The following is a 13,447-nucleotide window of genomic DNA, read 5'->3' as shown; positions in this document are numbered from 1 at the left end:
ACCCACCGATGTTTTCTTTTCAGATTTGGAACTATGCTGCACCACTAGACTGTAGGGGAGGGGAACCTCAAAGCAGTTTACGAAGAGGACGCAACAATGAAATTATTAACAGAAAAGTTAAAATCGATGATTTAAAATGTTTAAATTTGATAGGCTGCTTCCGAGCAAATGTGGATGTATTATAGCCCTTGGCTGCAATCCCATGCACACTAGTTGCAAGTCTGGATGGAGGAGAATTTTGTTTCAATTTGAATTTAAAGTAAAACCCACCTAATTCACACTTCATGAAACAATATGTGAACCGAAACAAAGCTGCCTCTCAAAATTCGTATGTTGTCAAATTTTGCAATCGAGTACCATGTACATATAAATGTGCATATACGCGAGTAAATGCCACATAGAAATGAATATACAGTGGTACCTCGGATTACATACGCTTCAGGTTACATACACTTCAGGTTACAGACTCCGCTAACCCAGAAATATTACCTCGTGTTAAGAACTTTGCTTCAGGATCAGAATAGAAATCATGTGGCGGCAGCGGGAGGCCCCATTAGCTAAAGTGGTCTTCAGGTTAAGAACAGTTTCAGGTTAAGAACAGACCTCCAGAACAAATTAAGTTCTTAACCTGAGGTACCACTGTATTACTAAAAAAATTGCAGAGATATATTAGGGGAAATGCATATGTTGGACAAAGCGGCATACAAAAATGAGTACATTACATTAAATTTGCAGTCAGATGCTAATGAATTAATTTGCAAACTAATGTGGGAATGCGAGAGTGGAAAAGAGAGAAACTGAGAGAAACCAAAATGGACATATTCAGTGCACCTTCCCTACTTGGGAGAAAGTCTCATTCAGTTCCATGAGATTTGCTTTGGAGTAAGCCTGCTATGTGGTATCAGGGGCTATAAATGTGGAATGTAAATCCTGAGGGTGGTTTGACCCGGCTTGCTGACTCTCTCGGGTCTCATGCTGCAGGTTTGGTAAGAGTGCTCTGACCTTTGCATGTTTACTGGAAGGAAGTCCCACTGGGGTTCACTCCCAAGTCAATCTTAAATCTTCCCCAGTGAGGCTTAAATCAGTGCAGGATTAGGCCTTTGGGGGGGAAGTGTCTTGGAACTGAAGGCTTCGACTGTCAGAAGCTGAAACTGGCAGCAAGAAGGGAGGCCAGACCACAACTGCTGCTTGTATCAGGTACTGGAAAACTTCTAGAGGCAGGATTAGACCCCTGTTTGTTCCTCCAAAGATCTCTCCCTGACCCAGGTTTCCAAAAAAACCACTCAGGGATTCTAATTGTCTTCTTTCTTTTGTTAATTAGACCTGGCCTGACATGGTTGTATGTTAGGGCTGGTAGTTCTTCAGGGAGAATTGTATCTCTTTTTAAATGTGTAGAAGTATATGTCTGAAATTAAGAGTTGATTAAAGGTGCCTAAATTGTGGGGGGGGGAAAGGGGACCCCTTAGATTTTGTGACAAGTCCCTTTAGCTCCTTATATATATATGGGGAATTTATGATTTGACTAAAATGGAAGGGAACTGGAGAATGGGCCTTTTAGATTTCCTTGTCAGCCTCCTACTTCCCCACCCCTGCAAAAAGGCAATTTAATTTTGTTATTTGGTTGTCAAGGTTTTTAGACCGCTTCCTCAGCAAAAGCCTCTAAGCAGTTTGCAAAACAAACAAAAACAAACCACCAATAGGCAGTATTTATTTAAAACACCTGTAAATCAAACATTGGAGACAAATTGACACAAAACGTATCGAAAATATAAACAAAAGCGGTGGTTTTAAAACAAGCATGTGCAATAAAATTGCATGTTTGAAACGCATGTTTTAAAAAATTATATGCTTGCCCAGTGGTGAGTGATGGGGCTGTGTCTTGAATGTCTTTGCATGGTTTTTTCACTCTGCAAAGATGCTGTGCATTCATTTCTTGCCTCCGCAAAGCCCTTGCCTCCCATATTGCTCTCCTTGTACCTTCCCAGCAGTTCGCTGACTCTTGGAGACCAAGCAGCCTAACATCACGTTCACACCATGCATTTAAAGCACTCTTATGCCACTTTAAATGCCATGGAGAACCACGGGAACTGTCGATTGTTAGAGGCTCTGGGAATTGTAGCTCTATAAGATGAACACTCCTTACACCTGAGCATCTCCACCCCCATCATTCAGCCCAGACAGTGAGGTCCAGCTCTGAGGACCTTCTGGCAGTTCCCTCCCTGCGAGACATGAAGCTACAGGGAACCAGGCAGAGCGCCTTCTCAGTACTGGCGCCTGCCCTGTGGAGCTCCCGTCAGATGTCAAGGAAATAAGCAACTATCTGACTTTTAGAAGACATCTGAAGGCAGCCCTGTAAAGGGAAGTTTTTAATGTTTGATGTTTTATTGTGTTTTTAATATTCTGTTGGGAGCTGCCCAGAGTGGCTGGGGAGGCCCGACCAGATGGGCAGGGTATAAGTAAAAAATTATTATTATTATTATTATTATTATTATTATTATTATTGCACCTGTAACAAACTACAGTTCATAGGATTCTCCATGGCTATTAAACTGGTATCGTAGTGCTTCATATGTGTGCTGTGTATGTGACTATGGTATCTTTATGATATATTAGGGCTGCCGTAATACAAAAAGGAAAAGCCAAGATACCACGAAAGTTGTTGAGCCCAAAAAAACCTGTGATTTTTTTTCCAGTTTACAGTGGTACCTCGGGTTAAGAACTTAATTCATTCTGGAGGTCCATTCTTAACCTGAAACTGTTCTTAACCTGAGGTACCACTTTAGCTAATGGGGCCCCCTGCTGCCGCTGTGTGATTTCTGTTCTCATCCCGAAGCAAAGTTCTTAACCCGAGGTACCATTTCTGGGTTAGCGGAGTCTGTAACCTGAAGCGTCCGTAACCTGAGGTACCACTGTACTTGCCAAAGATCCAGGACAAACCGCTGTCTTGTGACAAACCACACATATGTCAGCCCTATGATATATACTTTTATTCGCACATCCGCACAACACTGAGTGTAGGATGCAGGGGTGGACAGCATCCACAGTCCAGGAGCAGCCAGCTTTTGCAACAAGTGCAGCAGCAGCCTTTCTCAACATGGGATTCAGGCAGCATCGCCCTGAACCTCGGATTCAGAACAGCAGTCAGTTTGGTTCCGAGCCTCTATGTAACAGCCTGCCCCAGTCAGCCCACGATGGCTGCTGTCCTTCTGCATGGAATTCACTTCTTAATTTTAGTTTTAATTTTTGTCTGCTTGCCTCTGACCATTGCTTCCCTCCAAAAAGAAGGCACTTTCTCCCTTCTGAATCGCAGCAAACAGCTGCGACCAGAACACAGTCAAAACAGATAAATTTTGCAGGGAGATTTCCCTTACGATACCCACCCCCACCCTGTTTTCATTAGCCCATTGCAATTATTTGGCAGGAGGGATTCTGACGGAGATACGACTTACTGCACTTAAATGTAGTGGCGTATACTTCCCCCCCCTCCTAATTAACTTTCTTATCTCAATTTAACTCGAATAATAACAAGAAATGTTATAACGATAAGCTATTGTTCATTTGCTTATGTGCATCCTTCCTGTCTTTATCGCTTTGCTCCCAGTTTCATCCGCGGTTGCTTAATTAAAAGCGTTGGAATATTAGCCCTGCATTATTTTTTCCTTGATCCCAATGCTTGAATTTTGCTGAGGTGCTTTAGCTTTCCTCGGTATTTAAACCTTTATCTGTAGCGGGCAGATAAAGTTTGCTGCACTTTCTATTGGATTCACATAATTTTAATAGGCAATTGTTGCTTTGCGGTCGGAGTGGGGGGGGGAGGTCGTGTTTGCCACATAACGAGCTAATTAAACCGATTGGTTTCTGAAAAACCTGCCTGCTCAAATAAGTTAGTGTAGACGGCATGGATCTGTAAAAGATGAGGATCTGAGAATTGTTGTGGTGAGATGTGGAATTTAACGCAACAGTCTCACTTGTGTGCCGGTTACAGAAGCGGGTGACTGAAGTGCGCTCACACAAAAAAGATTGCCTTGCCCCGAGCTACTATCCTCCAGCAACAGCAAGTGATGCCTCTTGTAGATATGAAACTCATGCCAGATGGGCAACTGCCAAGCACTGTATCCACGAAGGAGGACAGAAAACCCCCAGCCAGGCAAGACAGCGATGGCGTCTCCAGCTCTAAGCCAAGGAAGGAAATCCAAGGGACAATCTGGCTACTTCTCGTGGAGCTTTGCGAAAAGTTCACTTTCTTTGGCATCGTCTGCAACATGATCCTTTTCTGCACTATCAAGCTTGGCTATCCCAACCACCAGGCAGCCACGATCAATCTCTGCTTTGTAGGCGCCTGCATGGTGGCTCCGCTTCTGATGGGCTGGTTTGCCCAGTGCCTGGTGGGACGGAGCAAACTGGCGTATATCTGTGCGTTTCTGCATTTCGTAGGTAGGTATCTGGTAGCACCACTTCCCAGGGGTGGGGATGAAATCAGACACAGTTAGCATCCCAAGGCGAACCTACCCAATTTGGGCTCTTCAAACAATACGCAAACCGAAACTAGGCCATTTCTCTAAATTTGCACATCTCCGAATTTTGCAATTTCGCAAGGCAGTTCTGCAGCTAATGTCTACTAAATGCATGTGCTTGGTATATTGTGCTTAAAGGATGTAAGTGGAAATAACATGCAACAATGCATTGTATAGGGAGCATTGCTTTGCAATGGTATGTATATTAGGGGGAGTTGCATACAGTCGTGTGTATTAGATGACTTAAACTGAAATGCTGATGAATTTTCACAAGAACATTTTTTTTAAAAAAGAAAATCACTATTGTGATTTCCAGTATTGTAGAAATGTGAACTTAAGAATGGAAAATATTCTCCAATCCCTGCAACTTGATTGGGGTACTTTATTTGTTTTCTTTGATTGTCATTTATGTAGATGATGGATTCCCAAACTATTCTGGGTGCTTCTGGACAAAAACAGCGGTGCAGCAATAGAGCACCTTCTGCCATGGATGTAGCATGCGCTGCAACTGTGGCTGTGTGCGCAGTATACATTTAAAGCACATCTGAAGCACATTTTCTTCCTCAAAGAATTCTGGGAATTGTAACTCTGTGGTGTGTGTGTACGTGTGTGAACTACAGTGCCCAGAATCCTTTGAGGGAAAGAATGTACATCTTATTGCTGGCATCCTTCTGTCTTGGGAGGCAATGGAGGAGTGTGCCTTTGGCTGTAGATATGGGAGAGACATGTTTTGTTGCAGCAGAGGCAGATAAAGGCATCCGGTTCTGCTACTGCAGATGCACCATGGCATTTCTTCTCTCTGCACTGCACCCAGCGGTCATTCCTCCTCTGGTCACTGCTGTGGATACACAACCTGACTGCCTGTCTCCAGCCACTGTAGTCATCTGCAAGGGATTCCCCCATGGCGGGGTTGATGTTGCATTTATAGATACCTTTGTAACATAGAGTTGATCTGCCAATAGGGCTGGTGACTGAAGCCAGCTCCTTGTTGACCACATCCTTGGAGATCCCTCCATCTTCCATTCTGTGGACAAGACCAAGCCAGCGTAGATGTCGCTGAGACAGGAGTGCGAACTTTATGGAAATGTGGGCTTGGACGAGCACATATGCTTTAAAGGTATAGCAGGACACGGGTGGCGCTGTGGGTTAAACTAGGACTTGCCGATCAGAAGGTCGGCGGTTCAAATCCCCATGACGGGGTGAGCTCCCGTTGCTCAGTCCCTGCTCCTGCCAACCTAGCAGTTCGAAAGCACGTCAAAGTGCAAGTAGATAAATAGGTACTGCTTTGGCGGGAAGGTAAACGGCGTTTCCGTGCGCTGCTGTGGTTTCGCCAGAAGCGGCTTAGTCATGTTGGCCGCATGACCTGAAAGCTGTGCGCCGGCTCCCTCAGCCAATAAAACGAGATGAGTGCCGCAACCCCAGAGTCGGCCACGACTGGACCTAATGGTCAGCGGTCCCTTTACCTTTTAGTGTGTGCGCAGCCTGATAGTCCTTTCGATGATGCTGGTGGGAGCAGACAGAGAATTGGCAAATCCTTTTGGGTGTTTAACACAGTCTGGTTACACAACTGTCCCCCTATTTTTTAAAAAAATGTCATAAGGAATACTTTCCTTTCCTAGTTACCCTTTCATCCTGCCCTTCTCACACACACTGCCTTTCATGTTGCAGGTACAGCCCTGCTACCTGTCGTCGCCTTCCCCTTTGAAGATTTTTTCATAGATAAGCACTACGTCCTCCACACCTTGGCTAGAAGAGAGCAGCAGGTCCTCTTTTACGTGGGGCTGTCGGCCACCTGCCTTGGCTCAGGAGGAATAAGAGCCATCGTGTGCCCCTTGAGCGTTTACGACCTTGATGCATACAGAGAAAAGGAGCTGCTGTCGTTTTTCAACTGGTCAGTGCTTGCCGCTGTTGCAATTGGGGAAATAGTGGTGGGGAAGGGGTGTTGCTTTGAAAGATCTTGGTAGCTGACGAAATATCCTGACTCCAATGTTGTTGGACTCCAACTCCCATCAGCCTCAGTCAGCATGATCAGGGACCAGGGATGATGGGAGTTGTAGTCCAAGCGCTTCTGCAGGGACACAGCCCATGTGTTTTAAACCCTTATTCCTTCCATTGTGCTTGAGGTGCTCCTATGTGAGACTGCCCCACTGGAAGGCCACCAGTTTTAAAATCTCCACCAAACAATTGTGGACAGGGATATTGGGTTGGCTGTTGAGCACTGGGTTTTTTTAGTGTGTTTAGCTTTGCATCAAGGTTGGCCCTTAAATGCAACATCCCTGCTCAGAGGGTCCATACTTCTCAGTTGCCAGATGCTAATGGCAAATGACTGGGGGTGACCATCCTTTTCATATCCCTCTTGTAAGTTCCCAAAGGCACATGGCCTTATTGGCTCCACTGAGTACCCAGCATGCAACAGGTGCATTCTTGCATTCCTAGTACAGTGGTACCTTGGTTTACGAACTTAATCCATCCCGGAGGTCCGTTCTTAAACCGAAACTGTTCTTAAACTGAGGTGCGCTTTCCCTAATGAGGCCTCCTGCTGCTGGTGCGCTTACACCATTCAGATTCTGTTTTTAGACTGAGGTAAAGTTCTCAAACTAGGACACTATTTCTGCTTTTCCGGAGTTTGTAAACCAAATTGTTCTTAAACAGGACTGTTCTTAAACCGAGGTACTACTGTATATTCACTTCAGCAAACATTCTGGAAAATCCAGGGAATACGTAGTGGCTTACTAGCTTCTCCTAGGTCTCGTCTTGAAATGCCACAGTTTCCCCACAAAACAACAACAAACAAACCTGTGGTCATGTAAAGCAGTTACCACAGCTACTACTATGCTATAAGATCCACTGTCTTGTAATATCACATATGTGCTTTAACTACTGAAGAAGCCCAGGATGGTGAAACAAGGCCAATATTCCGAAAATCCTTGTCTAGACTCTGTGAAAGGATTTTCTGGAAATGTAACAGCCTGTCATGTGAATTGTTTGGACTTCATGAACAGACAGGTGAAATAGACACCATTACATGGATGGACCTTATGCATGAATTGACTAAAGAATGATCTGATCCACTGGGTCTTCTGCTTTGTTCGTTTGTTGAACTTTATGAGTTACTTCTGTTGAAATTTACAATTTGATACAATGAATAGCATACCTTATTTATCTAAGAACACAGCCAGTTACATCTCGTGTGTTTATTGAGGACAGTTTCCCCACCAGCAACTCGCTCTACTTTCTCAGAGCAGCCTTCTACCAGTGCAACATCAGAGAACATGGCAACATAACAGCTAATATTTCCACAGTTCTTGCAAGCCAAATTAATTATCATTTAAACAAGCAGATGTTACTGAAAAGGTATCATAACAGAGATGCGTTGGCATAGAAAGTTGTGGAAGAGTTGACATGGTTGTAAGTGGTTAGAGTGAGGACAGGGGTGGCGCTGTGGTCTCCTAACCCTACCTGGAGATGCCAGGGATTGAAATTGGGACCTTCTGCTTGCAAGGCGGATGCTCTTCCACTGAGCTATAGACCTTCCCCAAGGGAAGGAAGAACCACCTTTGTTCTGGTGCAGCTCTGGGAAGGCGTGCATGAGGCATGGCTACCATTGTTGTGTTAAGCAAGGATAGGGATGCGGGTGGCACTGTGGTCTAAACCACTGAGCCTCTTGGGCTTGCCAATCAGAAGGTCGGCAGTTTGAATCCCGGCAACGGGGTGAGCTCCTGTTGCTGTGTCCCAGCTCCTGCCAACCTAGCAGTTTGAAAGCACACCAGTGCAAGTAGATAGATAGTTACCACTGCGGCAGGAAGGTAAACAGTGTTTCCGTGTGCTCTGGTTTCCATCACGGTGTCCCGTTGCACCAGTAGCAGTTTAATCATGCTGGCCACATGACCCAGAAAGGTGTCTGTGGACAAACGCCGGCTCTTTCAGCCTTAAAGCGAGATGGGTGCCGCAACCCCATAGTCGCCTTTGACTGGACTTAACCGTCTGGGGGTCCTTTACCTTCACCTTTCTTTTTACTAAGAGCTGGACTAAGAGTAGTTTCAAATCTTCCTCTCAGCCATTAAGCTCAGTCATATCTTCCCGTCTAACCTACCTCACAGGGCTGTTGTGAGGGTAAAGTGAGATGGGAGTTGGAAAACCACATACATCATCTTCAGCTCCTTAGAGAAAAGCTGGGACATAAATGTAAGAAATAATTTCATAGATATGAATGATCGCATTGTCGAACACCAGCCAACCTCTTTCTGGGTTAATAAATAGTACAGGGAGCCTAGCCGCAATGACTTACAAACTTTGAATAGCTCCATATAGATTTCCTGCAGAGGTCATAATAAATGCCTATTTCTCTGCATGGCTCTCATCTGCATTGATATGAAACACATACATTTTAGTTACCTCTGATTAAAATACTTTCCCAAAGGCGTTACCGTCTGCATACCATTTTTTAAAAACAACAGCAGAGAGCCTTGTGGCACCACGAAGGCTCGCAAATTTATTATAACAAAGAGACCAAGTCAAAGGAACCCAATTACAAAGCATATTATTTTTGTAACTGGGTCCCCGAGACTTGGGCTTTCTGTTATTTTCATTTGGGGACCCCCTCTTCTGTTTTCTTGTAACAAATTTATCCTGACATAAGTTTCACAGCAGTTTCACAGCTGAGTTCATCAACACATACGCACACGGCTGGGAGGAAGGAACTGTAAGCAGTGGAGTCAGAACGAAATAAAATTCAGAAAAGTACATATAGTGACAATTGCATGATTGAACTATGGCCATTCTCAAAACAGTTGTTGGCCACACAAGTGTCCTGGCATTGGCAAGTCAATTGATATCTATAGGGTAATGAAAATTGCTTATCTCTATTCACTAATACCACTGAACTTTTTAATATTGATAATTAAATTATCAGTAGCAATATATTGGCTTTCTTCCATTGTCGGACAGTTTTCTAAGTATATTTTCAGTGCTTCTATAAACACCCCCTCCTCCCCAATTATATGTATATCTCCGTCATTGGATTAAATCCAAACATTCTTAAATATTGCAGCTTTGCAGAAGGTAGCAAGATGGTTTGGTTCCTCTGAGCAAATTCCTTCTCCTTGACCTACCCGAAGGAGAGAATAAGGAAGCAAAAAAAAAAAAATCTTCCCTTTTGAAATAAATAAATAAAATTCCAGGTTTTAATCCTTAATTAGCAACATCATTTTGATTAAATAAGACTCTGGAGAATTAAGTCTGAAGACCAATCTGAGCGATAGCTCAAGAGAATTTATTGTACTGCAGTCCTAGTAATTCAGAGGAGCCTTTTTCTCTCTCCTTTTTTCTTTTTTGTTTAATCAAAGTGACACTTTCTGGTGTTGATTACAAAGGGAAAGATTAATGCATATAAAATGTACCCTTGGGGTAAACCGAGTGGGGCGGCGCTTGGGGCTTTTGCAGGGCAAAGGAAGGCAGGTAATAAAAAGCTAATTTCTCCGGCACTGTGTGGTTTGAAGAAAGGACACATGGCTCCGATCTTAAATCTAGCATAATGAAGTTTAGTCTTTGGCCTCTTCATTGTAAGTGCACGTAATTATAGCTCAGGCCTTCTTTTTACTTGATAGCCGGTCATAAGGATGTGTCTAATTTAGCTATATGCTTTGAGAAGATAATTCACTAGCAATGCAGGCCTTTACGTTGACCATCAATTCTGCATCCAGAGTGTTGTCTGCCTTTACGATCACCAAGTCAAGGAGAAAGGAGGCGATGAAGTATTGGCTGGTCCCCTCACGAGCAGGCCTGCAGCCCAGACATAGGCTGCATCCGCACTGCAGTTTGTTCCATTTTCCCAACGCCTCTCTAACTGTTAATTTCTGCATTGTGTTTGAGCCAAAAGCCACTTTCAGAAAACTATGGGGGTGTAAATGCGCGTTTAGAGCTCATTTCTGTGTTACCTGATTCCAGAAAAATCCATTGGCTGCTCTCTTAACCCAGAAAACTGCAGGGGTAAAGTGGTGAAATTTCGGGTGGTAGATTGGCATGCAGTTCTTTCCTTCTGTTTTCATGGGGTAGTAGTGGCATTATCCAATGATATTTGCTGTTGTGCCACACCGTGCCCACTGATGCGATTGAAATGGAGCACAACATGCTGGTATAGGAAACTCCCCATTTACACAGGGGTTACGTTCCGAGGCACCGTGCGTTTATGTGAAATTTCATATACAGTGGTACCTCAGGTTACATACGCTTCAGGTTACAGACGCTTCAGGTTACAGACTCCGCTAACCCAGAAATAGTACCTCGGGTTAAGAACTTTACCTCAGGATTAGAACAGAAATCGCACCCATTAGCTAAAGTGGTGCTTCACGTTAAGAACAGACCTCCGGAACGAATTAAGTACTTTACCCGAGGTACCACTATATTTGAAACACCATTGGAAAAGCCTGAAACACTCTAAACCTCTGAAAACCTTGGAAACCCCTTTTAAAAACCAGCAGCACTTCCCAAACACCAAACTCCATCATAATCGCTCCCTCCAAATCTCCTTGCTCAAACTCCAACTCTCCACAGGCCTCAATGGTCTGAGATTGCACTTGCAAAGGCTCATGCAATTACTAGGTGCTGTTTTCATGCTTTTTTGCCCTTTCTGGACTCTTTTGGGGCTGTTTTTGCCATTTTTAAAGTCACTTCTGGCTTCGGTGTGATGCACAGGTGACCGGTCATGCGTCAATTGGGCGCATGTCAATTGGTCATTGCCTGTATGTCAGTCAAAAACCCACAGTTCCATATCACAAAATGTGCTGCAATGTGAAAGCAACGTTAGAAAACAGGACAGAAGCACTAGCCTTACAGTGGTACCTTGGGTTAAGAACTTAATTCGTTCTGGAGGTCCATTCTTAACCTGAAACTGTTCTTTACCTGAGGCACCACTTTAGCTAATGGGGCCTCCCACTGCCGCCGCACCGCCAGAGCACGATTTCTGTTCTCATCCTGAAGCAAAGTTCTTAACCCGAGGTAATATTTCTGGGTTAGTGTAGTCTGTAACATGAAGCGTATGTAACCTGAAGCGTATGTAACCTGAGGTACCACTGTATAATCAGGAAAAAACTATGCAATATTCTCCACGTCGGAATGCACCCATAGGCTATGTGCACTTTAGAAGCTTAAAACGCAGTGAGATTGTATTTGTCTGCCACCTTTCACATTGCATTTGCTGAGTGGAGCCAGGGATGTCTTCACCTGATGTGCATTACCTTTTTGGTTTCCCCGCACCTGCAACCTCCTTCAAACACCTGTTCATGAAGTTGTCGTTGTCTGAGCATGTGTAATGGCTGTCTCAAATGACACACCTCAGTTTGGCTGAAAAGCGAAAACTGTAATAGTAAAATAAAAAAAAATCAATCTTTTGAATTGGCAAGCACATTGCTAAATTAATGCTTATGGAAACTGAAGGTGCTAAGCATCATCTTAAAGGGGGAGTTTCTCCCTTCTCCCTCTCTGAAAAGGAAAGCATGCTTCTGGCTGTGTTTCCCACCCCCCTTTTAAAAAAAGAGTTGAGTCATTGTTGCTGCATCAAGGATTCCAACCACTCTGAGCAAACCTTGGGCTTTGAATCCTATATCATTGCCTTCAGGTTAATTTTTAGCTGTTGGAAGGCTTGCTTAGCAATGCCATACTTATATATTGTTGAAAAAGTTTCTAACCCACCCTTCAACTGAGAAGTCTCCTGGTCTGGCTTTTGAATGGCCAATAAAAACAAGTCAGTCTCTGCTCTCAGGCTAGCAATATTAAAAGACGCAATGAAAGAACTAAGCAGCATTATAAGTAATTGGTCCAATACAGTACTCCTTGTTCTTCGCCCTGTTCAGTAGTAAGAAACTACGCGGCTGCCACACTCCTTGACACCAGTCTCAGCAGATATATGGAATGCGTGAAAATGGTATGATTTTTCAAGAGTTATTATTATTTTTAATGCCTCCCCGTTTTCCCTTCTTTTTAGCTCGTGTCCTATGTTTGTACTCCTTGTGTGAACTATGATACATTAGTTATCTATATTATTTATATTTACTTTCCATCAAAATGTGATTCACCCAATTATGTTTTATTGTTTTCTAAACTATGGGGGAAATTAATAGAGAGTATTTAAAAAACAAAACAGTAAATGTGAAAATAGATACAATGGTACCTCAGGTTAAGCACTTAATTCGTTCTGGAGGTCTGTTCTTAACCTGAAACTGTTCTTAACCTGAGGTACCACTTTAGCTAATGGGGCCTCCCGCTGCCACCGCACGATCTCTGTTCTCATCCTGAAGCAAAGTTTTTAACCCAAGGTACTATTTCTGGGTTAGCGAAGTCTGTAACCTGAAGCATCTGTAACCTGAGGTACCACTGTATTCTGAAAAACACAGGGCTGTTATTGTTATTGAAGGCAATAGCCCTCTGCCCAATGCTGCCTTCTCTCACCTGTTACATGGGGTATTGATATTGATATAGGGTGGAATTCATTCTTTCTGTTCCAGTCATTATTTCTGTGCAATCATTCTAGACAGAACAATTCCCCCCTTTGCTCCCTCTGCATGCTGTCCTGGGGATTCCCCTGACCCCTTTACCCAATTTTTGGGGGTGCAGTAGGCACATGAGTGAAGGAGCGGGAGGAGCGCCCTCTTGCAGGGCTTCTGCTGATAGAACCGGTTGGGTCAATCTCACCCATAGGGTGGCATTCAAGTAAGTCCTACTTAGAGTAGGCCCCTTGGAATTACTGAAGTTAGTCATGCCCATCAGCTTTGGTTTTTTCATTGAAGCATAGAAGTACAAATGCAAATGGAAGAGATTTGAATCAGGTAACTAAAGTAATTTAGACCATTAGGAAAACCAAATTTCACGTTGTGTAGCAGAGAGGGAATCCTATGTATTGGTTGCATCTATGATAAAATCTCACCAAACAGCATGGA

General features: G+C 43.7%; 1 protein-coding gene across 1 annotated transcript in view; it reads left to right on the top strand.

Annotated features, from left to right (window-relative positions):
- The first annotated feature begins 1,170 nt into the window (after positions 1-1,170).
- The window catches only part of SLC15A5 (solute carrier family 15 member 5), a 47,551-nt gene continuing 35,274 nt past the window's right edge, over positions 1,171-13,447 (top strand). Inside the window, exons 1-3 of the mRNA XM_083402170.1 lie at positions 1,171-1,197; positions 3,986-4,434; positions 6,183-6,405. Of these exons, the coding sequence (XP_083258296.1) occupies positions 4,062-4,434; positions 6,183-6,405 (596 nt within the window). The 5' untranslated portion in view covers positions 1,171-1,197; positions 3,986-4,061. The remainder of the gene's footprint in view (positions 1,198-3,985; positions 4,435-6,182; positions 6,406-13,447) is intronic.

This window comes from Podarcis tiliguerta (assembly GCF_965153285.1).
Source record: "Podarcis tiliguerta genome assembly, chromosome: 10".
Classification (NCBI taxonomy): Eukaryota; Metazoa; Chordata; class Lepidosauria; order Squamata; family Lacertidae; genus Podarcis; species Podarcis tiliguerta.
The sequence above is the reverse complement of the archived record's forward strand: the minus strand, read 5'-3'. Positions and strand labels throughout refer to the sequence as shown.